Raw genomic sequence first — 25,489 nt, forward strand, 5'->3', positions numbered from 1 at the left:
TTTCCATGAAGGTAAATGTGTCAGGGACATTCTCACCCCAAATGACACCTGCCAAGTATTGTCACTGAGCACATGTGAAAGGCACCCATCATGCACACAGCAGAGAACAAAGCTCTGAAACAAATTGCTTATTTAAATCAGCTTTTTTACAGTGGATTCCCACTTCCCCTCAGGCAGCTGAGAGTCTTCACATGACAGCTCCCTCCTGTCACCCCTTGTTCAGAAAGGTCACCACTCTTCCCTTCTGGGCCTGTTCTGTGCTGCTACTCACTCCAGCTGAGAATCACTACAGCTCTCTCTGGTCCACCTCAGATTTCAAAGCATGGCTTGGTGTTGCATGAAGTGCCTTCTAAACAGCAGCTGACAAAAGCTAATTTCTAAAGGCCACCCAAATCAGCTTTTCCAGTGGCCAAGAACTTACAGATGAAATTAGGACTGTAGAAAAGAAAGTCAGAAACTGCTTTCTGCTATGAAACTGTAACTTAATACTCAGCCAAATCACGTAGTATGCCCGGGAGCAATTGCAGAAAGTATACAATTTAGCTCACCATAAAGTATGCACCTAAACCACATCAGATAAATCATATCCTACAAATGCCCTCATCCTCCACTCCCAGTGATGAAGGCAGCCACAGAAAACTAACTCAGAAGCAGCTGCCCATGCTGTAGACATGGGGAATGCAAGATGATGAAGCCCAGCTGTGGAGAATATAGGGACACAAGACACTGCACCAAAGACAATAGACCAGTCTGGTACAGCAGGAGCAAACCCTTGCAGCCTGCTTTGCAGCACATATGGCTTGGCAGAGTGATAAAGCATCAGCAGACAGCAGCAATGGAAGAATCTATGCCTTTTATTTCTTTATTTCAGAAAAATACTTTTGTTCAGTTTATCACAAAAGTCATTTAACAACAAACAACATCAAACAACAAACAAAATTCGTACAAAAACTGAAGTGGCAGGAAGAATGAAACAAACGGGATATCAGAGACTGTTACTTCCCCCCAACCCCCTCCAAAATCAGGAAATTTGCACTAAAGCATAAATATGTAAGAACAGCATTTTTCCTCGAGTTCCTTTGCTGAAGTTTGGTCCATTGGATTCAACATATTTGAAGAAAAACTACATGCCTTGGCCTGACTTTCACAACAGCCAGTCTTACCCGCTGCCAGCAAAACCCCACACACAGCCCCAGGGCGAAGTATCTTACTTCACTGTTTGAATATAAAACCTACCAAACAAACCATCTATCACACACTCACAAAGTTTACCAGAAGGCTGTAAATCGAAGCCCATAATCTCCATCTACTGTCGACACAAGTGGGGCCCATCTACCAGGACTTCATCTAAGGCAAGAGGTGAGGCTGCTGTAAACTCCATGCCCTGCGGCAAAGGCAGGCTGGCTACAGGCTTCGAGAGTCACTTAGAGGCAAGGGGGAGGCATCCTAGAGTAGTTGTTCTTCCCTCCAAATAGAAAGCCTATCAAAACCACATTTTGAAATGGTGAGTTAAGGGTAAGGTGACCTACAGGGGAACTGGAACTTGATGTCCTTGTACTAACCCAAACATGATAAGTAAGAAGAAAGAATCCTAAACAAACAACAAAAATTAATGCAACTGTAATGCCCCATAACATGAGTCACTCAAAAATTACATGTGAAATGCTACATCTGTACTTCTTCTGCCCCCTTCTCTTCCCAAGCCCATTCCCCAGCTATCTAAGACAAAAAGAACTACTGCTGGTATTTCACAACTCTTCTAGGCTAGAGCAGGAAATCCCTATGCTTCACACCAAAAATCACAAGACTACTCAATCCCTGACATTCCTAGGTTCGATATCAACACAGACTACAAAAGCAGCCTCAAGCCCTCAGGAAGGGTGTGAGCAATAGCCTTACACTGGAAGTAAAGATTTACAGTTTTAGTCCCTTAGCACTCTCTGCACTGTGGTGGACAAGGGCTCCTCTTTGGGGATGGATCTTTTTTGCAAAGACACTGGGCTTGACAAGATGGGGCATGAGAAGAGCATCCACTCAAGGAAAGTGAGCTCACGGCATCTTTATATGCAGAGTGGTCAAGGGAAGACTGACCACCAAGGGCTTGCAATGAAAATGCTCTGGGAAAGAAAAATCTATTTGGGCTGAAGAGGAGGCTCGGTCTGCTGAGAAAACAACATGGACATAGAAGCAATTACTGCAAGCTTGCAGCTTAGGGATGGTGCTTGCACTAGAACACAAAGACAGAAGCAGCCCATGGCAGCCCCTCCAGTGGAGGGAAGATTGCAAACCGCTGGGATGACAGTGCATATTCCCTTACACCAAAGGGTCAGCACAAAAAAACCCCAACCGAACCCGCCATATTTGGGTATAACAGGAGAAGGATGGGGATTTCCGAGGGCTAAATATAGGGGAGGGCAAAAAAGCCCCATCATCTGTAGGTTTAAAAATAATAAAAATAGAACATATGGAAATGCTTCCAAAACAAACTGTCCCTTTTACTGCTAGCTCTATCAAAAAGAAAACAAAACCCACGTAAATGTAGCATACATTGTACATACGTTGTAAAGAGGAAGGGCATTTAGCTACTGATCTACTACACAGATCAAGCATACAAGAGACTACATGGCGACATAAGGCACTTGGAATACAAAGCGTAATTAGCTACTGTATGAAGACACAGGACTGTGCAAGTGTAAAAGCTGCCTGGAGCAAAGCAGGCAGGAGGAGGAATCATTCAGCAGCCAGTTTTTGGGGGACTGTATGTGTTACCTGTTAACAGAGTCAATACCTCAGCTGCGGCAAGGCACTGGCTTTGCAGAAAGGACTGGCTGAGGCTCTGGAGAGATGCTGAGCAGCAGTCACTCTCAGAGCGCACGTGGCAGTGGATGGCTAGGGATGGGAAGAGGCAGCAGAAAGAAAAATCCTCTCACATTTTATCTCTTTGATGTCCTCCCTAACATAAAGCTCTTTTCCCCCTCTGATCACATTACACTGTCCGTACTATCGCTGCCTCTGAACCAAAATGTGTATTATTGAGCCAGCGAGGGCTACGAGGAGCAATTGCAAGATACCACCATGGGCTCTGCTCTGAAATCTCATTCCTCAGCTCCCCTGAAAAAGGAGGGATCCCCCTCGTGCCGATACCTCTCTTTTGACACTTACGGGTCATAGGGATGGAGGAAGTGTTAGAATTTGACCAACTGTCCTCATGTCCCTGCACATTTTCTCCCTCCAGTGCCCAGCATTAGGTGGGGCTCAAGAAGAGGGGGAGCAAGGAACAAAAGAAACCTACCATAAGAGCTTAAAAAGAAATCTGACTCAGTAAAAGAGAGGCAGAAAATCAACTGTCACACGTTCCTCAAAACACAAATGATGTGAAGGACAACGGTGCCAGCCTCAAGCTAGCATTGCACTCAGAGAGAGCCAGAGTTCAGCTGCCCGAAGGGCCAAGCAAGGAGCACGCTACGGATCACACACCTCCCTCACCCGCAAGAAAGGTGGACCTCAGTTGCTCCCTGCAACTCTCTGCCCTCTTCTTGCCCAGCCAAAGGAGCACATTGCTTGCCTGTTCCTGCCATGGCAAAGCAAAACTAAAGCTACAGCCGGCTTTGCTGCACAAGAGGCACCAACAGCAAAGCCCAGCTACACAAACTGCCCCAGAGGAGAGCTGTGGGGTGAGAGGTGCCCATCTACTGCATGCCTGCCATATCTGGATTGGTGCATGGCACCCCAAAGAAGCTCAGTGAGATGGCATTGATCCCCAAAATCCCAGTCAGGAGATGCTGCCTCCTAGCAAAGAGGCAGCAGGGGACTGAGCCAGTGGGATCTGGGGTTCCCATGATATCTGCCAGCATGCATAGGTGCCGCAGCAGGCAGGAGCAAGAGGGGAAAGTGGTCTGCAGCAACAGATGGCCTCTGAGGTAGATTTGAGACAACTCCATCTGCCAACAGCTATGCATCACAAGTCAGGCTTTTCCTAATATGCAAGCTGCTCCTTGCAGCCCCAGCTTCTTTCCCCTTCCCTGTCATCTCGTTCACAGCTCAGAAATGGATGAAGGGGCTAGGTTTTTTTGGAAGAAACCCTGCATTTGATAGCACCTTTGGGTGGATACAAGCTCTGTATCCTTTGGAAACAAAGAGTGAAGCTGGTGGCTGCTGATGGCATGGCTGGACTGGTACAGTAGGGATGAGGAAGGCTAAGGTGACAGCATGAGAGGCAGAGCCCCACTGATGCAAAAACCCTTTGCAGAAGCCAGTTTGTCATCTGGACATGGTCATGAGCCATGAGAACACCAGTTCCACAAGGCACACACAAGCTGGCAAAAGGCCTTGGCTGACAGGAGCCAGACCAGCACTCAAGAGTGGGGCAGGACTCAAGATTTCACATGGACCTGAGGATGCTGCTGCCCCATGAAAAAGCACTCTGCAAATCGCAGAGCCCCAAGCCCAGGTCTTGGGGCTGGGAGGTCCAGAACAACAGGGCAGTTCACCTCCTACAGCAAAGAGGGTAAAAGAGACCCAGCTGTACCAGAAGAGCTGGGGCAAGCAAAGGCTGGGAGGTGGGCCTCCTATTTGAACAGGGAAATTCCTTCCCTTCTTTGCTGCCCAGCTCTCCAAAATAAGCTCAAAACCAGGGGTCAGAAAACCCCACTTAACCAGAGGTCCACCATAAGACAAGACATGGTTGAGGTTCTTCCCTCAGACCCTGGTCTCTGTTTGCAGCATAACATCCTGTGGCACTTGCCAAGTGCTGGCCAGACATGCCCCAGGAGACACAACCCTCACCTGAGAGGGGCCCTGATCCTCAGGGTCACAGAGCCCCAGCACATTCCCCCAGGAGCCTGTTTCCATAACAGACATGTGGTGCCTTCAAGCTGTTGTGGCCCTGTCCCAGGGACTCAGGAAAGCACCATGAAGAGAGGGGAGGAATATGCTGTAGAAGAAAAAAGGATTGTTTGGAACCATCAACAACACATCTGTAACAATAATACAAAATAACCAAACACTAACATAGAAAAGAAATACAATTGCACGCTGATTTACGATGAAATAGAGAAAGGGAAAACCAAGAGGGCTGGAAAAGGTTCCTATGAGGGGAATGGAGCAGGGGAAAAGGACCTTTTTGGTTTTATTGCAAATGGTTCAAGAGAGCAAGAAAGGAAGGGAAGGTGAGAGACACCTTGGAAGATGACCGGTTTCCAAGCCATTCTAGACGACGCTTGTGAGGATGGGGAGGGTGCTGCTGCTTAGTCCCAGTATCTCGCCCTCCTCCCCAGGAGACAAGCCCTTGCTTCTACGGAAACTTCACCTTCCTGGTTCGTGGTGAGATGCCGTTCTCCACTTTCACCACTCCGTTTTCATAGTAACCTGGGGATAAAGAGCAAAAACTCTGTCCCTTGCACAGGTCAAAACTTCAACCCTCTTGGGGCTGGCCCATAGACAAGGGGAAAGGCCCCACCATGGCACAACACTGCTGGGGACCCCCTGGACTCTGCACAGAGCAGGAGGCACCGCTGCAGCATTGCCTGCATGAGGGGACACTGAACCACAGGACTGATGCTTCCCATGAAGCCAGTCCATGGTACATGAGTCCCAGCACTCACCCCAGTCCCTCCTGAATGGCCTGGTTTGCCTATTGGTGCCAGTGGCTCGCTTCCGACTGCTCTGCTCATTCCAGTACACCCTCCAGCGCCGCAGCTGGAAGTGGATGAAGCGCCACATCACCGAGGCCTGGAAGAGGCACACCAACAGCAGCACACTCATTCTGGTAGGGGCGGAGAAGAGGCAGGCTGAGAAGAGAGGAGCGAGGCCACCACCAGCACCACACACACTAGGGCTAGTGGCTGAGGTTCCCCTGGATGGCTGCATCAAGCACCAGAGGCAGGTACCATCCCCTGAGCTCAGGGCAGCCACTTCTCTTTCCCTCCCCACCATAAAGTTCTCAGGTGCTCAGGGCACTGCTCACTGTTAAAAGACTTTAGGGCAGGAATGGATAAATATGATCATCTCAACCAGTACTGCCCAAAACGCTGCACGGTCAAAGACGTCCCCACTTGCTCTGTACAAGTAAAAGGTGGATGTGATTAGGAGCTAAGAAAGTCCCTAAATCCTCAGGTGCACCAGCAATCTGTGGTTTCAAAAAGCTTGGGAATGATCAGGCACCTGTCCTAGCAACTTCTGAACCAAACCTACAGCTGCTGCATGGGAGAGAAAGCCTCCCAGTCTTAACAGACAAGCAACAGAATGCAAGCCATGAGGAAGCCATCCTATCTTCTGCTTCCATATCAACAGATAGCAAAGGGAAAACATCTTTTCGTTAACCACATCCATGTAAGCAAAGTTACAGGCGCAGAAGGGAAAGCCTGCAAACCTTTTTGTAACATAGGCTTGTGCTTTATAACTTCACTCAATGAACAACTTATCTGCTGGCTTTTCCCCTCCATTGTGGCTCTGTAGCCTTTAACCCCTCCTTGCTCCCTCCACACCCTACCAGCTTGCTAGGACCTTCCCTAAACAGAAGCGAGATCAGATCCCTATTGGCATGCCCAAACTCAGCAAAAACACCCTGGGATAACAACAATCACGAAGACACAGTCGGGTACATTCCTACCTGAAAAGGATATTGTTGAAGAGAAAGCTGAATAAATTCCCTCTCTCGGGGTCGAGTGCCTGGTTCTCCACCCGTGGCAGCCCAAAGCCAATGACCAGGATGTACAAGGTGAGGGTGAAGAGCTTGGTGACCACAAAAACAACAGCCCAGTAGTTAAACCTGCAGGAGGGCAAGCAGAGGTGTTGGCAGGAGCAGCCTCCAGCACTGAGCTGGAAGTGACAGTGAGGTCCCTGTCACACGGATGGCTCTCCTGGGCACCAGAGGATGGAAGCCATGGCCAGCTCTCCTGCTTACACCTTCTCGTTGCTCTCATCCGTGAAGTAGATCAGCCGGGACACGTGGAGGAACAATTCGGCTAAATACTGCAACAGCAAGAGGATCAGCCCCAGGCGGGTTAAGCTAGGAGGGAAGAGAAAGAAAGACCATCACTGGGCTGGTCAACCTCAGTCCTTCATATCAAGCTATAGCATCTCCCCTGCCATCCCTGAGCTGCTGTGCCAGCCCAAAGCCAGACCTTTCTGCAGCAGTGGGGGTAGGAGTGTAAAGGGGAAATCCTTGTCTCCAAAACATCAAACGAGCCCAGATCAGCAGCAGAGCTGAGATGGATCCAACACAAAACCTTAACTCCTGGCAATGCTGCTCTGCGCACATGCTCAGAGGAAGGGTAAGAGGTCGCTGCCTGTGCCATGCTGGGAGAGCACCCCAGGGTGCTTCCCACACCCAGGGGAGATGCACCCATCAAACTGTGTTTTGGGTCCCTGGTTAACATTTGATTTGCAACACACAGAGACTGCCTGTGCACTCACAGAACATCACTGAACTCTCTCAAATTCAGCTCTGTGGGGCTTTAAAACTGACTAACAGCCCACAGTGAGGAGGGCCACTTCAATACCATCTGCTTTTTAAACACTCGCCTTAGAATCATAGAATCATAGAACAGTTAGGGTTGGAAAGGACCTTAAGATCATCTAGTTCCAACCCCCCTGCCATGGGCAGGGACATTCACTCCCTTTAAGCCTCCCTACCCTGCTGTGGCTTCCTGGGTAAAAAAGGACCTTGGTAAGCTCCATCCACAGCAAGGGGCAGGATGCTGAAGCAGTGAACTCACTTGAAGAGGTATGCGCCCGCGATGTGCACCAGGTAGAGTGTGATGCACCGCAGCTGGCGGGGGATCTCCTCCTGTCAGGGGCAGAAAGCCAAGTTAACCACTGCTCTGCTTCACCAGTCCTCTCCCGAAGCTCACTCTCTACAAAGGCAGTGGGCAAACCATCTCAAGCATCCCCGCCTGGCTCTCACCTTGCGGACCTTTTGGAAATAGAGTTCCGGCAGGGCATGCAGCCAATATGCCAGCTGGCACAAGTAGAAAAACTTCACCTGGAACCTGAAACGCAGGGAAGAGCTGCATGAGCCAGTCTGGGACACGGCAGAATCCCAAGGACCCAGGTGACAGGGGAGGCATTGGGCCACCCCTCCACCACTTTGAAGCCATGGGATTTATGAATCATTTCTGGGTTGAAAATACATGCTGAGCCAAGCTAGCCATGCCTCGACTTTATCCAGATGCTTGTGCTGTGTTCTCCACGCTCTCAGCAAACCCCACTTTTGCAGAAACCCAAGAAGAGATGATTATCCCCCACTTCATTTCTACTACGAAAAACAAACAGCAAAGAGACTGGACCAAGGTGATGCAGCCAGGAAGTAGCCGGGATAAATAACCAAGTCCACAGCACCTTCCTCATGGAGGAAACATTCTAGGAACACCCTCCCCAGGGCCACAAACAAGATATCCCCCATCTCTCTCCCGGGATCCCACTGCAGCATCCTTGCAGCAGGGTGTGTGCAAAAGGCACTGTGCTGTCAGCACCCCGCTCCCAGCCATGGGGAACACCGTATAGAGGAAGGAAGTGGTCAGCCTGAGAACAAAATGCCCTTGCAAGTGCTTACGGAAGATAAACATGCGGGTAGTTTTCCCACAAGCTCCGGGGGTTTGATATGTATCCTTCCTGAAAAAGAGAAAGATGCAAGCCTTCAGCAGGAGAAGCACGCGGCGCATGGTTACAGCAGGGAAGGCTCCTGCTACAGAAAAACTAGGAACTAGGGATGACACACAGGTCATTTCAGCCTGTAGTAAAAAGTCTACACGTCCCCTGTAAAGGCCAAGGCTGAGCTCTCCAAACCTCAGTGACATTCACAGAATCACAGAATGGTTTGGATTGGAAGGGACCTTAAAACTCACCCAGTTCCAACCCCCTGCCACGGGCAGGGACACCTTCCACTAGACCAGGTTGCTCCAAGCCCCGTCCAGCCTGGCCTTGAACACTGCCAGGGATGGGGCAGCCACAGCTTCTCTGGGCAACCTGTGCCAGGGCCTCACCAACGTCACAGGGAACTTCCTTATATTTGGCCTAAATCTACGTTCTTTCAGTTCAAAGCCATTCCCCCTTGTCCTGTCCCTACAGACTCTTATATAAAGGCTCTCTCCAGATTTCTTGTAAGCCCCCTTTAGGTACTGGAAGGCTGCTATCAGGTCTCCCTGGAGCCTTCTTGAACATTCATGGGTACCAAGTTCAGGATGGGATGTTTTGGAGTTTGGGCAATACAAAAGGGATGCTCTGGAGGTGTAAGGGTCCTATGCTTGCAGCATGGCTCCAAGCAACAGCATGCATGGTCCGGGGGAGCTTCTTCCCCACTGGTATTTCCAACCTGAGTATCATTTAAGCAAAAAGTACTTCTGCAGAGAAAGGGGAACAGAAAACACCTACAGAAAAAATCAATATGCATTGCATAGTTTTATTTTCCACCTGCCAGCATTTGCCTACAGTCTCTTGCCTTATTCTTGCAGGACAGATTAAAGGATGAGGCTCCCTTCTTGTTCCATGCTTGCACAGCTCCTGCCACAGGGTTGCTGCACTGGCCTTTGCAAATCGATGCTGGCATGGAAAATCCATCCTGCCCAGCACCTACCTGTCACCATCATCCCTGCCCTGTCTGCCCTAAGCCCTTTATTCAGTTGAGGGCAGGGGAAGTGCCACGTGCTGCAAAGGGTGACCTGCTCTGCACACACAGAGCATTTGGGGAGCACATCATGGCAATGCGGGTTTGCACAGGAGGCTACAGCCCCACAGCTGGTGACAGATGGGTCTGGCACTGGGTGAAGGCAGCCCACGAGCAGCATTGACTTCCCACAGCCCTGTGGGGCAGAAGCAGTGCCAGCAGACCCCCAGAAATGCTGGCCTGGAACGGAGCAGCTGTCCTCTAAAGGGGTCTGGCAGGACACCCTGAGCAGTGGGAAGGGGGACCTGCTGCCAAGTATCCATCCCCAGCGCTGCCAGGGACCACATTTCCCCATTAGCCCCACAACCCTGCAAAAGGCATCCATAACCCCAAGGCACTGAACACAAATAAAGAGGAAAGTAAGAGGCTTGAAAGCTAAGCTTACTGAAATGTCCCTATCTTGGCTGAGGGGCTGACTGGGGACTCTCTGCTGCCATTTGTGCTCCAGAACCCACACATCCCACCCAGGGAACCCAAAGCCCAGCCAGACCCGTGCCTTACCGTCACCACAACGTACAAGCACCAGATCACAGAGGTGAGGTGGAAGGCAACCATCTGTCCTGATTCATTGAACTTGCTGTGTTTAATCTTGGAGAGATGGAGACGCCTGTTGATTTTCTGGGAAGAGGCAGAGAAAAGGAACAAGAGAACATGAGCCACCAGATCAACAGCCCTCTGTCCTCCTCCTCCTAATCCCCATGCCAAGCAGCCCCTAGAGATGAAGTCTCACTCATCACCTCAACCCTCACACCACCCCCAAAACAGCATTTAACTGCAGAAGGACCCCATCCTCCTCCATGGTACTTGAGCTATTTTGGTGACATGAGACATCAAATGGCACTCACGTCCAGGATGTACTCCTGCACCACTGCATGCAGGATGATGGCAATGAAGAAGTAGAAGAGGATGGTAATCGCATCCTTCAACCCATAGTGATACTGGATGAGTTCTCCATCTGCAAAGAGACCAAAATGTGGGTCAAATCCCCACGACCCACGCAATTTCCAGGCAAGGGCTTAAGGGTTAGTATGGGGATGCTATTGCCAACATAAAGTCTATGTGGGGCCACGTGAAAGGTGGAAGCATAGAGCGGTCATGACTGCCAGTGGATGCAGGGATGGAAAAAAGGACTCTAGCCAAGGTTAGTGTATCGGTGGAGAGTGGATGGTTTCCCCTCTAATAGCTAAACACCTCAAAGGAGGGGACACCCAGAACATTTCATGCTTCTGCTGCCAGAGCTGAGGGGCTGTGGAGATGGGAATTCATCAGCCTGGAGAGATGAAGACATGGAGGCAGCGCTGAGGCAGGTGATGAGATCAGGGACACCCCACCGGGAGCATGAGGGCCCGGGACAGGATTTACACCCTTTCAGTTATCATCCAACACCCCGTCTCTCTTACTCACTCCTGAAAGCTGACGGAGCAGGACTCAGCTGCCCACATGCCATTAAGAGACCCGAGACAGTGGCATAGGGCTGGCAGATCAGAAATAGGACCCACAAGAGGCCCTGCTCTTCTGGGCCAAGAGGAGACCCAACAACACCCAAAGTACCCCAGGCACCTGCATTTAGGCAACCATTCACAGCCCTGCAGCCTATGGGGAAGAATCAGAGTCGGGAAAGCTGCTGTCCTCATGGCATGGTGCAGAAAGCATCGCGATGTGAAGTTCAGCCCAACCTGAGCTGCTGCTCTCCCTGACCCTGATCCTGTCCATTCTCTCTTAACATCAGTGCTGGGAAGCCACTTGTCTGTCTTGGCCTGTTTACCCTCAAACAAAGCTTCAATCTGGATTTCTAAGATTTGAGGTACATGAATGAGATTTGAACAGGATTTATGTAAATACCTGGTGTAAGGATCTGAAAACACCCTGTCCGTAGGAGCCCCCCAGCTGGGTGCTGTGCAAACCCAGGGGTAAACATGCTGCCTGTATCACAGAGCTCATAATCCCAGTGCAAGATAAAAGACAGAACTGCAAGTCTAAAGAAAGATGTGTAACACCTCTGCCTCCTCTTTCTAGGGCATTTCAGCAGCTGCTCTAGCAGGAGCTGTATGTGCACTGAGCAGGGGAGACAACAGCAAGATCTGCGGGCTGACAGGCACCAGCATCCTTGTTGTGAAGGATGTGAAGCAGCCTTAGAAAAGATCAGGTGTGCAGTAACCTTCCTCTGTGCAAGCTTGCTGCACCAAGGTCTCTCTCCCTACAGCCTCAGCCAGCTCATGCCTGATATTTACTGATATCTCAATGCTGGTTCTGGTGAGGTGGTTATATGCCCCCTCTTGATTTACGGTATCAGGAAAGAATAAATCACTTAATAGAACAGCAGCGGAAGTTGTCTGGACCGTGCCGCAGGGCAGCACAGACCACAATTTAAACTGGAAGCTGGATGATTTCTTCAACCATAACGTTCACAGACTTTAAGGGCAGACCTTTTATCTTCCGCGTGTCTGCCTGCACTAATCCCAACAGCCCTGCTCCTAATCCTGGATGATTACTCAAACACTCCTAATTAACTGCAGCTTTCTGCCACCCAGCCAGGCTGTGAGCTCCGGGCGCTTGGCTCATCCTGAGCCCAGGGCTTTACCCAAGCCACCTCCTGCTGCCCCACACCAGTGCCCTGATCGCTGCCAGCCCCAGAAGGGCTCTTGGCTAGGCAGGTAGCTACTAGCAGCCAAAGCATAAACAGGGACCGAGCCCCCCACTGACTGCTGGCTGGGAGCTGTGGCACATCCTATGGTCCACTGGCCTCAGACCTGCGTGAGCTTGGAGCATCCTTCAATTACTCCCCATGTGCATCAGGACCATAAGCTGCCTGCAGAGGGGATGCTGTGCACATGCGCATCACCACACCCTCACCTTGTGCAATCCCCAACAAATAACAGCATTATCTGCACACCCCTAAGAGCCAAATCCCTCCTGTTCCTCAGCATGGCACAAAGCTACTCTGGGCATGCAATCAGGCAATTTGGTCTTGCCTGACCAGGCTTGGAGGAGGATCCTGAGGCTGTGACGTGCATGGAGCTGCCTGACCATGGCAAAAACAGGGTAGAGAGGAACCCTTAAACCCCCTGTAAAGTACTCCTTCCCAACCCTGGCAGCACGAGTGCTGGCAGACACAATCAGTGTGCTCCGAGCCACACAAACTTTGCTTTTTCTCCACATACCTTATTTTAAGATCTCCTTTACTACCAAACAAGGCCCCAAGCCATGTGCATCAGAAGAGAGTGAGCCCAGGCCAGCCGGCCACAAGAGTTTGGGGCAGACCACAGCTTGACCTGCCCTTGGGGCATCTGCAGTATAAGCATCTCTTACCTGCTGTAGGCACACTAACATTGTACTGAGGTAAGATAAACAGGAAGGCAGTCTTGGCTGTCACCTGTCAAAGACACACAGAAGAGGAAAACAAGCAAATCAGTTGGTGAATCCATTCGTCTGCCAGCATTTACTTCCTTTTCCAACCATGCTGGAAAAGGCAAATTGTCCAGGGAGATGTGCAGGCACTGGCTTCACTCACAGAAGTGCCTTTCAGCACAAAGAGTGCTAGAGAAGAGGCTTGCTAACAGGGACTTGGGATTTGGGAAGGAGACAGGGATGTATAAAAGAGAAGAAAACCTGGAAAAGCCACCAGCCAGCCTGACAGAGGAAGCTCCCTGCATGCCCTCCAGGATGGACCATCATCACATGCAACCTGCTGCTTGGAGGACACCAGGAGCCCAAACCAGCAGGCCATTTGTATTAATTAAGCTCATTCTCATCCACTCCAGGCAGCCACACTGGGAGCCTGGCACACGTAGAAATGGCAGTACGCAAGCACGCTCATGGCAATCCACACGGATTTAGCCCTCCATCTTTGTAGAGACTCCTCTAATAATAGCAGCCACGGGACCAGTGAGGCTGGACCCCTTCAGAGACTGTGCAGGTGTCCATGAGGCTCCCATGCGGCAGGGGAAAACTGAACCTTGTGCTGGCCACACATAAGATCCCAGCTGCACATCCCATCTGCATCACAGGCTGGCCCGCAGAGAGATAAAAAAAGCCTGAAATGAGACAGCTCCCTGCAAACCAGGGCTGTGCTGCTCGCTCTTCGTTATTGCTTTAATTCAAGGGAATGATCCTCCCCAGCAGTGAAGCAGGAGGATCTGTGGGAACGGGCAGAACACCCCATCCCAGTGCATTTGCAGGATGCCTCCAAGCAGCATCTCCAAGACCAAAGCACCTTTGAGCTACAGCCAGTGCAAAATCTGGTGCAGACATCCAACATCTCTTCATCAGCAACTGTAATGATAGGACAAGGGGTAACGGGTTTAAATTTAAACAGGGAAGTTCAGGATAGATATAAGGAAGAAGTTCTTTACTGTGAGGGTGGTGAGGCACTAGAACAGTTGCCCAAAGAAGTGGTAAATGCACCATCCCCAGCAGCGTTCAAGGCTAAGCCGGACGAGCCTGGTGACACGGTCTAATGTGAGGCATCCCTGTCCATGGCAGGGGTTGGAACTGGATGATCTTGAGGTCCTTTCCAACCCAAACCATTCTATGATTCTAAGACCAAACATGTCTTCATCCCATCCAACCCACCACCAGCAGCAGATCACCAGAGATTTCTACTTCTCCAATGGCTCCACAGCCACCTCCCCAGCGCTTCACAAGCACCCAGCCTCATACACAACCAGCCCAAAAAAGACCTGTGCCTGTTGATGGAGATGAGCTGCATTTCACTCAGACTGTTTCAGAGCTGCAGGCTATTAAAAACCCTGCTAGAAATATTGCTTCATGTCTTACAGGACATAGCTGTGGGGGGGAAACACAGAGGCTTTGCCAAGCGCTCCCATCATGAGCATAGAACAACCAGCTGGTGCGTCTGCTCTGCTGGCACAGGCTGCCCACCTTCCTGCAGCCCCAGCTGGGGCACAGCAAACTCTGTGGATGTTTTCATGATGTTTCGGGATTATTATTATTATTTTCCACATAGATATCCCACATCTTGCGCTTTGCTTGTGGAGGAGGAGATGTAAGAAGCACTCTGCAGACGGAGATGGAGACCATGGGCAGAGCTTGGGGTGGTAATGGAAAAAGCGCATCACCTGGCCTCAAGCTGGCTTACGGAGACAATTCTGGCTCTTGCAAACATCACTGGCTGGGAAAGTGAAGTTGCTTCATCCCAGAGAGGTACAGCACAACAAGGAGCTGGACTTTACATCCACACCTCGTCACAAGCTGGCACGGGGCAGGAAACAAACACATGAAGCCAGCTGTGGCCATGATGCTGCAGGGATGGGCAGCTGTATCATGGATGTGATGACAGCAGCAAACAATGAAGGTTTTACATCTATCTGAGTTCCCCTGGCTGACATCCAGAGGGGTAAAAAGCTGAAAACAAGACATCATATCCAGATGAAGCCTCCGAACCTGCTGGAGGGGCCATAAACCAGACTTGTGGTCTGAGAAATGACCCAGACCATCTCCATTGTGGGGAGCAATGCCTGCACGGTGTCCAGCCCCAACACAGTTTGCAATGACCCTCCTTATCTTCTTTTCTAGAAGGCCTGGTAGGAAGGTTTCCTCCATCTGCTAAAGGATGAAGCAATCCCTTGTCCCGTCTCCACACCTGCCCTAGCTTGTCCTGAGCCAGAAGGCCACCAGCAGCTTCAGGAGCAACCTCTGCGTCCCTTCACCTTTCCTTATAGAGAGGCATTGGGTTGTTTTCTAAAGACCATGTAAAATGTTTTACAGCCCAAGATAAATGAAACCTCCTGACGGCGGATTTCCAAAGACAAACTGCCTCTCTTCTCCATCTGATGGATGGGGAAGCCAAGGCACACACCTACAGCCACGCACTAAGAGCCACCGCAGAGGTTAAATTTGAACCTCCAGGTATCCAACCTCCCCATCTACCTTAGTACATCTCACAGAACTTATGTGGAGGGAAGGCCTTCTCTCAGGGTCCCTTTCTCCTGCCATTGGTTGGGAAGCGTTCCCACTGACCATGGAAACATCTGAATACGCGCGGTTTCACCCTTCATCCTGTGCATACTCCCCTGTGGGCACCAGCAGGATTTTAACAGCCACAGCACCATTTTCAAAGGTGAGCCCTTGGGCTTTCCAAGGGCTCAAAAGACTGGTTGCAGCTCATTTTGTGAGCGTTTCCACCTCAAAACTTTTCTTGCTGCAGTTACACATAATGATGTACTTATCGTCCAGCTCAGCTTTGTCCTCTGAGACTCACCACGCTTCAGGCCACCACCATCCCCATTATGCCCTTGGCTGGGCCACCTCCGCCTTCCCACCACCACCACAAGGACATCTCTGTTTGGACACACGAAGAGTCACAGTTTCTAGCAGCAGGTAGAGAGGAAACACGTAGGACGAGCCACCTTGAGTGGAACATCCTTCCATCCTTGAAGGTGAAGGACATGCTGCACGTCCATGGTGGGACGCGTGTCTTTCTGCCATTGCCCACAACACACCCACCCAGTGGCCATGGAGGGACGGGTGACTTGAACAAGGTCATAGCTGAGTTCCCATCAAGTGAACATCAGTTCCACACTGTAGTGCAGCCCCCACAGCATCGCCTCCACATCAACCGGGAGCACCCACGGTGTGCCCAGCACTACGCAGTGTATAGAGACAGAAACATCACCTTAGGAGGCTTACATCTCCTGGAAAACAGGAAAACTTGAACCTCCAGCAATGCCACCTCCAGCTCTCCTGCAAGGCAGTAACCAAGTTTCCGTTGCTCAGGAAGTAGCGACGAGCACCGCGGATGGCAAAGCTTTAATGCTCACACTGAGCATTTTGCAGGCAGCCAGAGAAAGCAGAAGTTTGTACAGGGAACAGAAATGTGCCTCTGAATAATCCTCACAAGATGCTTGCTGTTTGTTTGCTCTGAAACAAGATGTTGGTATGGGAAAGAAAGCAACAGGCATGCTCCTGCCTTGCAGGGCAGCAGCAGAGCCAGAGCTCCCGCACAACTGCTGCAGGCAGGGGAAGAACTGCACCTCTCCAGGTATTACTGTATTTTTTCGGTTATGCTGTGAAGCCACCTCCTGAACCTGCTTCTTTGGTTTTCCCTTCTTATCTCCAGCCTTTTCTAAAGGCAGCCAGAAGTCCAGATCCTACAGAGCATCACCATATCTCAGGTAGGGATTTTTATAGGATGGGAGAGGGATTTGTCTGCATGAGATGAGCTGAGTGGGGACCATATAGGAAAGGCTGTATATTCCTCATATGCTTCCTACCCTGCATTAAGGCTACCTTTATACAACCCACCACTGCCCAAGAGGGTGAGGGAGATGCTCCTCATCCCAGCCTCATCCTGCCATGCATGAGGGGTATGCCTGAACCAGCTAAATTTGGGACGTGGCTGTCCTGGGGGTTCTCTACAGCAACACAGAGGAAACAGCATCTTCAGCAGCAAGTGGTTAATGACACTACCCTGAGCACTAAAGGGCAGCCAGATAGCAAAGAGGCACAACTCAACATGTCCATTAGGACCATAATTTCCTGTGATGCTCAGAGCAGCCAGGACAGGGCTGAGGCTGTTCCTCACAGAGCAGCACAGCTGGAATTAAATGAGCGCATCTACCTCATAGCTCTTGATGGCAGGGTGATGGATAAAGCCAAACAATCCCAGCACTACTATGTATTTACTATACGTCTGCTACCCACCACTGTGCATCTACTCCTTGATAACGCAGCAATTAGAAATACCCACACCCCTGCTAGCCTGGAGTTTGCTGCCTCATACAAAGGAGAAAAGCAGGGACCCCTTCCACTAGACCAGGTTGCTCCAAGCCCTGTCCAACCTGGCCTTGAACACTGCCAGGGATGGGGCAGCCACAGCTTCTCTGGGCAACCTGTGCCAGGGCCTCATCACCCTCACAGGGAAGAACTTCTTCCTAAGATCTCACCTAAATCTCACCTCTGTTTTTGCAGGTGAGCAACCAGCTTTTGATAAAGGCAGCTAAATGTGCATCCAGGCATCTTAGCACCTCTCCCAAAAAGTACCCGCTGCAACTCTCGAACCTTCATATTCTCATGAGCGAGGGATAACTTTTGAGCATCCTTCACATGGACGTACCAGGTCGCTCTGTGAAACCCAGTTTCCCTCCTGAACACCTCATCCCTGCAAGATCTGCAGAGCCCGTGCTGTCTTCACCCCAACCAGGAGTCCCCTGGTACACAGCCATCCCCATGGTCCTGCTTGGGTTAAAACTGCTTCGGAGGAAGGAAGCGGCTCCAAACCTCTGGCAGGGGAGGCTGGGGGAGTTTCTGCAGTCAGAGCAGGGAAAATATTTCCAGGGCTTGAAAAACAACTCAAACTAATTAGAGATAAAGTGCTATCCGAAGGCTTTCCTCAGAGCTTAAGAGGTTCTTTTCTCCCCCACCAGCCAGGGTGTTTATTGAAAGAAAAACTTGCTGATCCACAGTATGGATTGACACAGGCCCTATATGTAAACTAAAGACCAAACTTTGGACCAGAGCCTTTAAAAGTAAACAGCCAGCTCCAACAAAAAGCTCTCCCGGAGGGCGGCACAGCCCCTCTGCTCCCACAGACAAGCTCATCCCCCAGCAGGACACAACTATCATTGCCTCACGCTCCCTCCTGTTTATTCCTCTTTGGAAAGCAGATTGAAATGCTGCTTTTTTATCCCTTCCCCTCCCTTCTCTCTCCCCAACTATTCAGCCCTTAAGCCACGGGCATGCCTCAGTTCCCACATCTGGCCAGGACCAGGGGAGGCAGGAACATGGTTTGTTTTCCCTTGTTAACAACGGGAAGGCCTTAATTTTTGCAGAGCACTACGGAGGGGACCAGGGAGGGGAAAGTATATTTAGCAGGAAGCCTGGAAATAGCAGCTCATTCGTCAGCCGCCTTCGTTTGACAGTGTCACAACCCAGGGTTTGGGAGACCGTGACTCACCACCCGGCTCTGCGCATGGGGAAAGCCCGGCAAGGGCACGGCATCTCTTAAAATACAATGGTTTATAACTGCATTACCATCACCTCGTGCACAAGCATCAGGAGCTGCCTCCTGCTTGTGTGCCAGCCAGTTCTGGGCATAAAGGGGAATACGACTGCGCCTCGGTTTCCCCACCTTAGAGAGATTATAGCAGCAGTCCCCATCTAATACAGGACCCCCCCAAAACAATGTGGTCTCCCCCCAATGCAACCTGCATGGAGGCTGATCAACCCAAAAGCGCACACAGGAGCCATCCCAGACAGCACACAGGTCATCAGGCAGCTGCAGGTTAAACCCTGCCTGGCCTTGGCTTAATTTTTCTGCAAAGCAGGGTGGAAAGAGATATGCAAAGTGACTTCTACTCGAGGACAAAAAGCACCTGTTCCACGTTTCTGTACGCAGTCGCTTTAAATAGGGTTTGACCAAAAAAATAAAGTGGAGATTTTTGTTCATAGAATCAAGTAGGTTGGAAAAGACTTTCAAAGATCATCAAGTCCAGTCCCCAGGACCAACAAGTCCACCACTAAACCGTATCACTGAGGGCCTCATCTACATGGTTATTGAACACTTCCAGGGATGGTGATTCCACCACCGCCCTGGGCAGCCAGTTCCAATGCCTGAGCACTCTCTCTGTGAAGAAATTTTTCCTAATATCCAGTCTAAGTCTCATTTTTCCTAATATCCAGTTTCCGGCCTCCAGCTCGTTCGTGGATGGAGCAGTCACACACAGGCAGCAAAATCGCTCCCCGGCACCATACAGATGTACACTAGGCATGTTTTTATACCCTGGAGGCTACGGGCTGGCTGGGAAGACAGAAAACCCCACAGTGCCCAGCTCAGGACCGCTTTTTTGGGAAGGACCCCCTCCAAGCCCTGCGCTTCCCTCCACGAGCAATGCTATGATCATCTAAAATGCGCACAATACTCGAATGATCAAGTCCAACACACCTGTAACACCAGCAAGCAGCCTCTTGCCACTTGCAAGTGGCCCCAAACCACCTCCCTGGAGCTGGGATGGCACTAGTGGCACAGCCAGCAGCGAAGCCAAACATAAGCGAGATGTAAAGGGCATCTCCATCACAACTGGTACCCACTCCCCACTGCAGAGGAGTGATTCTATGATTCGATTACTGCACTGGTGGAGCCACTGATCCATTTGGGATGAGGTGCCCAGGAGGATGCTCAAGGGGTGCCTCAGGCTGTGCTTGGAGAGGGGGAGACCCATGGCAGCCCTTGAGCATCACTGTGAGCAGGGTGCTGGAGCAAGCGAGCCCTCAGCTCCCAGTGGCTGTCTGAGAAAAGACTGAAAGCCTCCCCAAAGAAACCTCCCCTGCAGGAAACGGCCTATTGTGAGCAGGATTTGGCTGTTTCCGCCTGCTGTGGCCACCGGCATCAGGGAAGGCGGGAGCCTGGCTGCAGGGTGGGAAGCAGGACAGAGAGGAGAAAGAGGAGAAGGGACAGTGACATGTCCTCCCCATCATCACAGAAGAGGCACTGAAAAGGCACTGAAAGGCAGAAATACCCGAGCTGCCACCAAAACTCACTGAGGAGGTGGTGCAAATGGGCATCGATAGTGTGGAGGGCTGGGAAGGGTAGAGCCCAATTTCTCCTCCAGGAGAAAAGTAGAAGGAATCAAACAGAATAACCTGCAAGGACCAAAGGAGTTGTCCCAAACCCCATGCCAAGGGGAAGATGAGGGATGATGCTGCTGGGCAGCGATGCAGCCGGGCAGTGCAGAAGGAAGATGCTGAAAGCCACCCCATATCCCTGAGGTCTGCTGGGAGAGCAGAGGCACCGGCAGGAAACTGCTGCCTCTCAGCAACTGGGGAGATTTAATTAAATGACATTTTAAACCCCAGAAGGACCACAAAATCCTCCCTGCTGACACCTCCATGACAGGGTTCAACGCACTGTGTTTCACCACCACCCTCAGAGCGTCACATCAACCCAAAGCCTTTGCAGCAGCAAGCCCGGGTACCAGCTCTCTGGGACTGGGTTCCTGGTGTGAAACCACCACCTGCAGGAAAAAACCCTGATAGAGATGCAACCTCAGCGAGTTTTGGGCTTTTTAAAGTACAACTACGAAACTTGCAGCCCAACTTTGCATATGGGTTTGGAATACAGCTGGCCCTCCGTGTTAGTTGTGAAACCGCTCTGACCCTCAAATACACGTACGTATGTGTGCACAAGCACATCAAAAGGGGTTTGTGCGCTGGAAGCGACTCGCTCATTCAATGCATTCGCAGAGAAAGAACAGGGGGAGGTGGGATCAGAAAGAAGGGGGCTGCCACCAGGAGGGTATTAAGGAAATGGATTTCCTCCTCCTGCGATTTGCTACAGAAGGAGCCTTTCCTCCTCCGCCAGGCCCCCCGGCCACCCCTTTCCCGTCCGGATTTGCTTTGAAACGTGGCACTGCGCTGAAGGGGAGGGTTTGTGCGGGGGGAAGCGGGGGGGGTCCGATCCGGCCGAGCTGCTGACCGCGGCTCGCAGCTGCCCGAGGTGCCTTCACGTAGGGTGCCCCGAGCAGACCGAAGCTGCTCGGCGGTGGCCTCCAGCCCTCCCCTGTCTCCTCCCCGAAAGAGGAGAGGAAAAAGCGAGCTGGGAGGGAAGCAGCCTAGCGCGGGGAGAGCAGCATTCCCAGCATGGCTCTGCACGGCTCTGGGGCGGCAGCGGGGCAATGGCCTCCCCGGGGGGCTCCGGCCGCCCCGGCCGGGAGAAGATTTCCTATAGAAAAAGCAGGGATGCCTTCTCACGGCCCATGGCGGAGCGGGATGGCCGGGATGGGGAAAGGCCAGGGAACCAGTGGAGTCTGCCCGAGGCCCAGGAGCCCCCGGTGCTTGTCCCAGGGCATGGGGTCAGCAGGCTGCAGAGAGAACACCTGGAAAAGGGCTAATGTTATGGAAATAAAAGGGGAAAAAATGCTCTCTCCATTTCCAATAGCTGGAAACACCAATGAGGGCTTGGCTTCTGCCTGCATGTGGCCGGGCAGCCGATGTACCCCTCAGTGCACGGGAAGAGATGTAGGGCAGGGACCATCCCCAGCAGCAGTGGATTCATGGGATAAGGATGGGATAAGGCGGTTCACCACCCCCTTCTGCAGCCAGCGACCCCAGGCTGGGCTGGGGCGGCAGAAGGATGCACCACCACCCAAAAGCCAGCTCCAGGTTGGGTCCCCACGGGGATTTTGGGGGGGCACCTCTCTGATGGTGGGAGAGAGATGGGGAATGAATGGGGCGGCACTCTCCACCCCCATACGGAGGGATCCTGCACCCCTGCGCCCCTTCTGCAAGCGGGATGGGGTCACCTCGCCGGGGTGGGTGTCCTGGACACCCCCTGAGCGTGAATGCACGGGAGGTGCAGCGCCACCCGGGGGGCACCCGGGACTCCCCATCCACAGCGTGGGCACCCATGGGTGCAGGGACACACAGGGCTGGCCCCGCGAGGGGTCAACCGGGGGGGATGTGGGGCGAAGGCGCAGGCGGCGGCGGCGGGGCGGGGGGGGGGGGGGCGTCTCACCTCGAACATGAGGGCGATGAGGACGCTGAGCACCAGGCAGAAGCCGATGTCGGCGTGGTTGTGGATGAGGAACTCCTGGCTGAAGAGCGGGTGGCTCTTGGCCCGCCGGCGGAAGGCCATGGCCGCGCAGCCGGGGTGCGGAGCGCAGCGGGATCCACCGCCCGCCGCCCCGCCGCCGCGCAGCGCCGCAAAACTTCCCCGGGCCCCGCGCAACTTCGCGGAGCGCCGCGACGGCCCCGCGCAGGCGCCGCCCGCCCCGCCTGAGCCCTCCCCGCCGCCCGCCCCGCACCCGGCCCGGCCCGGCCCCCGACTCCCGTCGGCGCTCAGCCGCGTCTGCACCCAACTATTGTGCACATCTGGACGCGTACCCGCACCTGCACCCACCTACTGTGCATGTCTGGATGCCCATCCGTGTTTGCACCCACCTATGGCCCATGTCTGGATGCTCACTCACATCTGCACCCACCTACCATGTACATCCAGACATGCACCCACAACCCTACCCACCTACCATACACATCTGGATGCCCACCTGTGTCTACACCCATCTACCATGCATTGGATGCCCATCTGTATATGCATCCACCTAATGTACACATCTGGGCGTCCCCACACATCTGCACCCATCTACTGTGCGTCTGGACAGCTACCCACACCTGTACCTGACTCTGCATGCACACCCAGCCACAACTGCACTCATCACCAGCTATGGCCCAGCACCCACCTCCCCGAGCACCCCCTGACACCCTCTGCACACCCCCAAGCCCACAGCACCCCAAATCCTCCTCCTCATTAACCAGCGAGAGGACAGAGGCATGGAGCACCCTCGCCATCCCATCCCACTCCCTTTCCAAACCCACATCCCAGCTGGGCTGAGTTGCAGTGACCACCAGGCACCCCACAGCAGGGACAGATTGATGACCCCAGGCATGTCACAGGGCAGAGCAATGGCATGTTCACTGCTATTTATTGAAGCCAGGCCCTTAAAAAAGCCCCCCCAAATCCCCTCAGAGAGCCTGATGGACATTAAGGGGACTTTGGCTGGAAAACAGCAAGGCACGAACAGGGTTTTTCTTTTAAAGATCTCCCTCCAAGCAAAACAAGCACCAGACCCTTTCACTTGCAGGATCTGGCCTGGCTCCTCCAGCACCCCTGAATCCCCATGGATCCCACCCCATGGCCTTTGGGAAGGATGCCCAGGAGGTAAGGAATGTTGCTCCAGTGTGTTTGAGGACGCTGAGCCATCTCAAACCTGGTGCTGAGGGCACAAGTGTTTTCCTCCAGTCAAGTCTGGCACAGGAACCACGGTTGCTGGGTTCTCATTAAGCAGTGGTTGGTTTTAGGCAAGTCGTGATTAGCCAAGTTTACCCTTCTCTTCCCTGTCACTGTTTTGCCTTAGAGTGATGGGCATGGAGATGTAGCCCAGGCCCAGGAATTACAAAAACACCAAAAATGGGATTTGCATCAAACCCAAACTGCTTAATGAGGACGAAAACTTTCCAAAGTTTCAGTTTGGAAAAAACGACCAAATTACAACCCCAGGGCAAACACTTCTATTTGCTGTCAGGTCCAAGGATTGCATTTCAGTACTTTTGGAAGTGAAAAGATGTTTTTCCTGGTAAGTCTTTCCTAGGTTAGTTCAGAGGGGTTACATCATCTTGGAGCTGAAGGGAATGTCGGCAAAACCGACCCAAAACCTGGCACCTGAGGGCTCGGGCACTGAGCTGCAGAGGGAGGCAGAAAATGGTGCTGCTGGAAGGCAAGATCCCATGAAAGTACCTTTCCAACCCACTTTGTTTTATATAGTCTTGGAAGAGGGACAAGAGTGACCCAATAAACACAACAAGCATAGGGGACAGTGCCAGTGGGCTAGACAGCCATGTCCCCAAGCCCAGGTGCTGGCCTGGGCATTGTTTAAGAGGGACGTAGCCTCTGTTCCTGCCTATTCGTTCCTGTTTGTGGATCACCAGTGAGCAGCACAGCCAGTTCTGCTCCGCAGCCTGTGGGTCACTCCCTGCATTGTCAGAATTCACCATTGATTCCTGCTCTCCGCTCCCTTGCTGCCCTTTCACAGCCCATGAGAGCTCCTCTCGTCAGCGGTGCTGAGCTCCCCTGGGCTGGGGCATGGTGCTCCACCTCTCTGAAGTGCTGGAGAGCATTCCCTTGGAAAACAAAGTGAACGGAAGAGGTTCATAGGAGGCAAATGAGCAGAAAGTTTCTATTCCAGAGCACGCAAGAGCGCAGGACAATCAGTGGGGTAGAGATTGCAGCCCAGAAACCAACCGTGTCCTGGGCTGCATCACCAGCAGCATGGTGGCAGGTTGACGGAAGGGATTCTCCCCCTCTGCTCCACTCCTGTGAGATCCCCACTGCAGTCCTGCATCCAGCTCTGGGGCCCCAGCCTAAGTAGGATATGGAGCTGTTGGAGGGAGTTCAGAGGAGGCCACAATGATGCTTCAAGGGCTGGAGCAGCTCCGCTCTGGAAACAGGCTGAGAGAGCTGGGCTTGTTCAGCCTGGAGAAGAGAAGGCTTCAAGGAGACCTTAGAGCAGCTTCCAGTGCCTAAATGGGATGACAAGAAAGCTGGAGAGGGGCTTTTGACAAGGGCCTGTAGGAACAGGACAAGGGGGAATGGCTTTAACCTGACAGAGGGGAAATTTAGATGAGATCTAATCTGTGAGGCCCTGGCACAGGTTGCCCAGAGAAGCTGTGGCTGCCCCATCCCTGGCAGTGTTCAAGGCCAGGTTGGACGGGGCTTGGAGCAACCTGGTCTAGTGGAATGGGTCCCTGCCTGTGGCAGGGGCTTGGAAGTAGATGAGCTTTAAGGTCCCTGCCAACCCAAACCATTCTGTGATATCCCCTTTATATGGGTGGCTGAAGCCTCCATGTTACTGATGAGCTGCATCTGCAAAGGCTATGCAGATCTTAAGGTCTATCTCAGGAGGACACACCTCATCCAAAGAGAGCTTCACGGGAAATGCTGTGGAAGGAGCAGAGGGACCATCAGGGTCTGCTCAAGCATTAGGGACACCTGGTACGAAACATCATCTTGTTCCCCTGAGCAGGTGCTTTGTCACCCCTCGGCCAAGCTTTTCTTGTGCAGCTTCACACCCTGGGATCCGACTGACCCAGGACACCTTGCTCCACAAAGAGCAGTGTGTGTGGGACCTTTGTGCCCACAGGTTGATGTGAAGACAAAGAGTGTGGCAGTGACCATGTCACCCACTTGGGCACACGTGCACACCATGGGTACACTGCTGAATATCAGGACTCAGCACCGTGGTGGTGACAGCTGGAGCCAGTCCTCCCAAACCAGCAGGTTCCCGTGCTGCATCCAGTGCTAAGGATTCCAAATTT

At 52.2% G+C, this 25,489-nt stretch overlaps 1 protein-coding gene across 1 annotated transcript; it reads right to left on the reverse strand.

Annotated features, from left to right (window-relative positions):
• Positions 1 to 961: 961 nt before the first annotated feature.
• On the reverse strand, positions 962 to 22,327 carry TRAM2 (translocation associated membrane protein 2). The gene is made up of 11 exons (XM_080616272.1): positions 22,134 to 22,327; positions 12,974 to 13,037; positions 10,510 to 10,619; positions 10,166 to 10,282; positions 8,555 to 8,613; positions 7,907 to 7,991; positions 7,719 to 7,789; positions 6,905 to 7,009; positions 6,611 to 6,769; positions 5,604 to 5,764; positions 962 to 5,367 (listed from the first exon to the last, which is right to left on the reverse strand). Exons 1-11 carry the CDS (start codon positions 22,251 to 22,253, stop codon positions 5,294 to 5,296), a joined length of 1,125 nt encoding a protein of 374 aa, XP_080472398.1. The 5' UTR covers positions 22,254 to 22,327; the 3' UTR covers positions 962 to 5,293.
• Positions 22,328 to 25,489: the final 3,162 nt, after the last annotated feature.

Source organism: Psittacula echo, assembly GCF_963264785.1.
Source record: "Psittacula echo genome assembly, chromosome: 4".
NCBI lineage: Eukaryota > Metazoa > Chordata > Aves > Psittaciformes > Psittacidae > Psittacula > Psittacula echo.

What these genes read in the sequence shown, in the direction of transcription:
- TRAM2 (XM_080616272.1), bottom strand. Translation starts at nt 22,253, where the DNA reads ATGGCCTTCCGCCGGCGGGCCAAGAGCCACCCGCTCTTCAGCCAGGAG. An exon ending in TGTTAGTGTGCCTACAGCAG is followed by an intron (nt 10,620 to 12,973) that starts GTAAGAGATGCT and finishes GTCTCTTTGCAG; the next exon opens with ATGGAGAACTCATCCAGTAT. An exon ending in GATGAGAGCAACGAGAAGGT is followed by an intron (nt 6,770 to 6,904) that starts GTAAGCAGGAGA and finishes GCCCTCCTGCAG; the next exon opens with GTTTAACTACTGGGCTGTTG.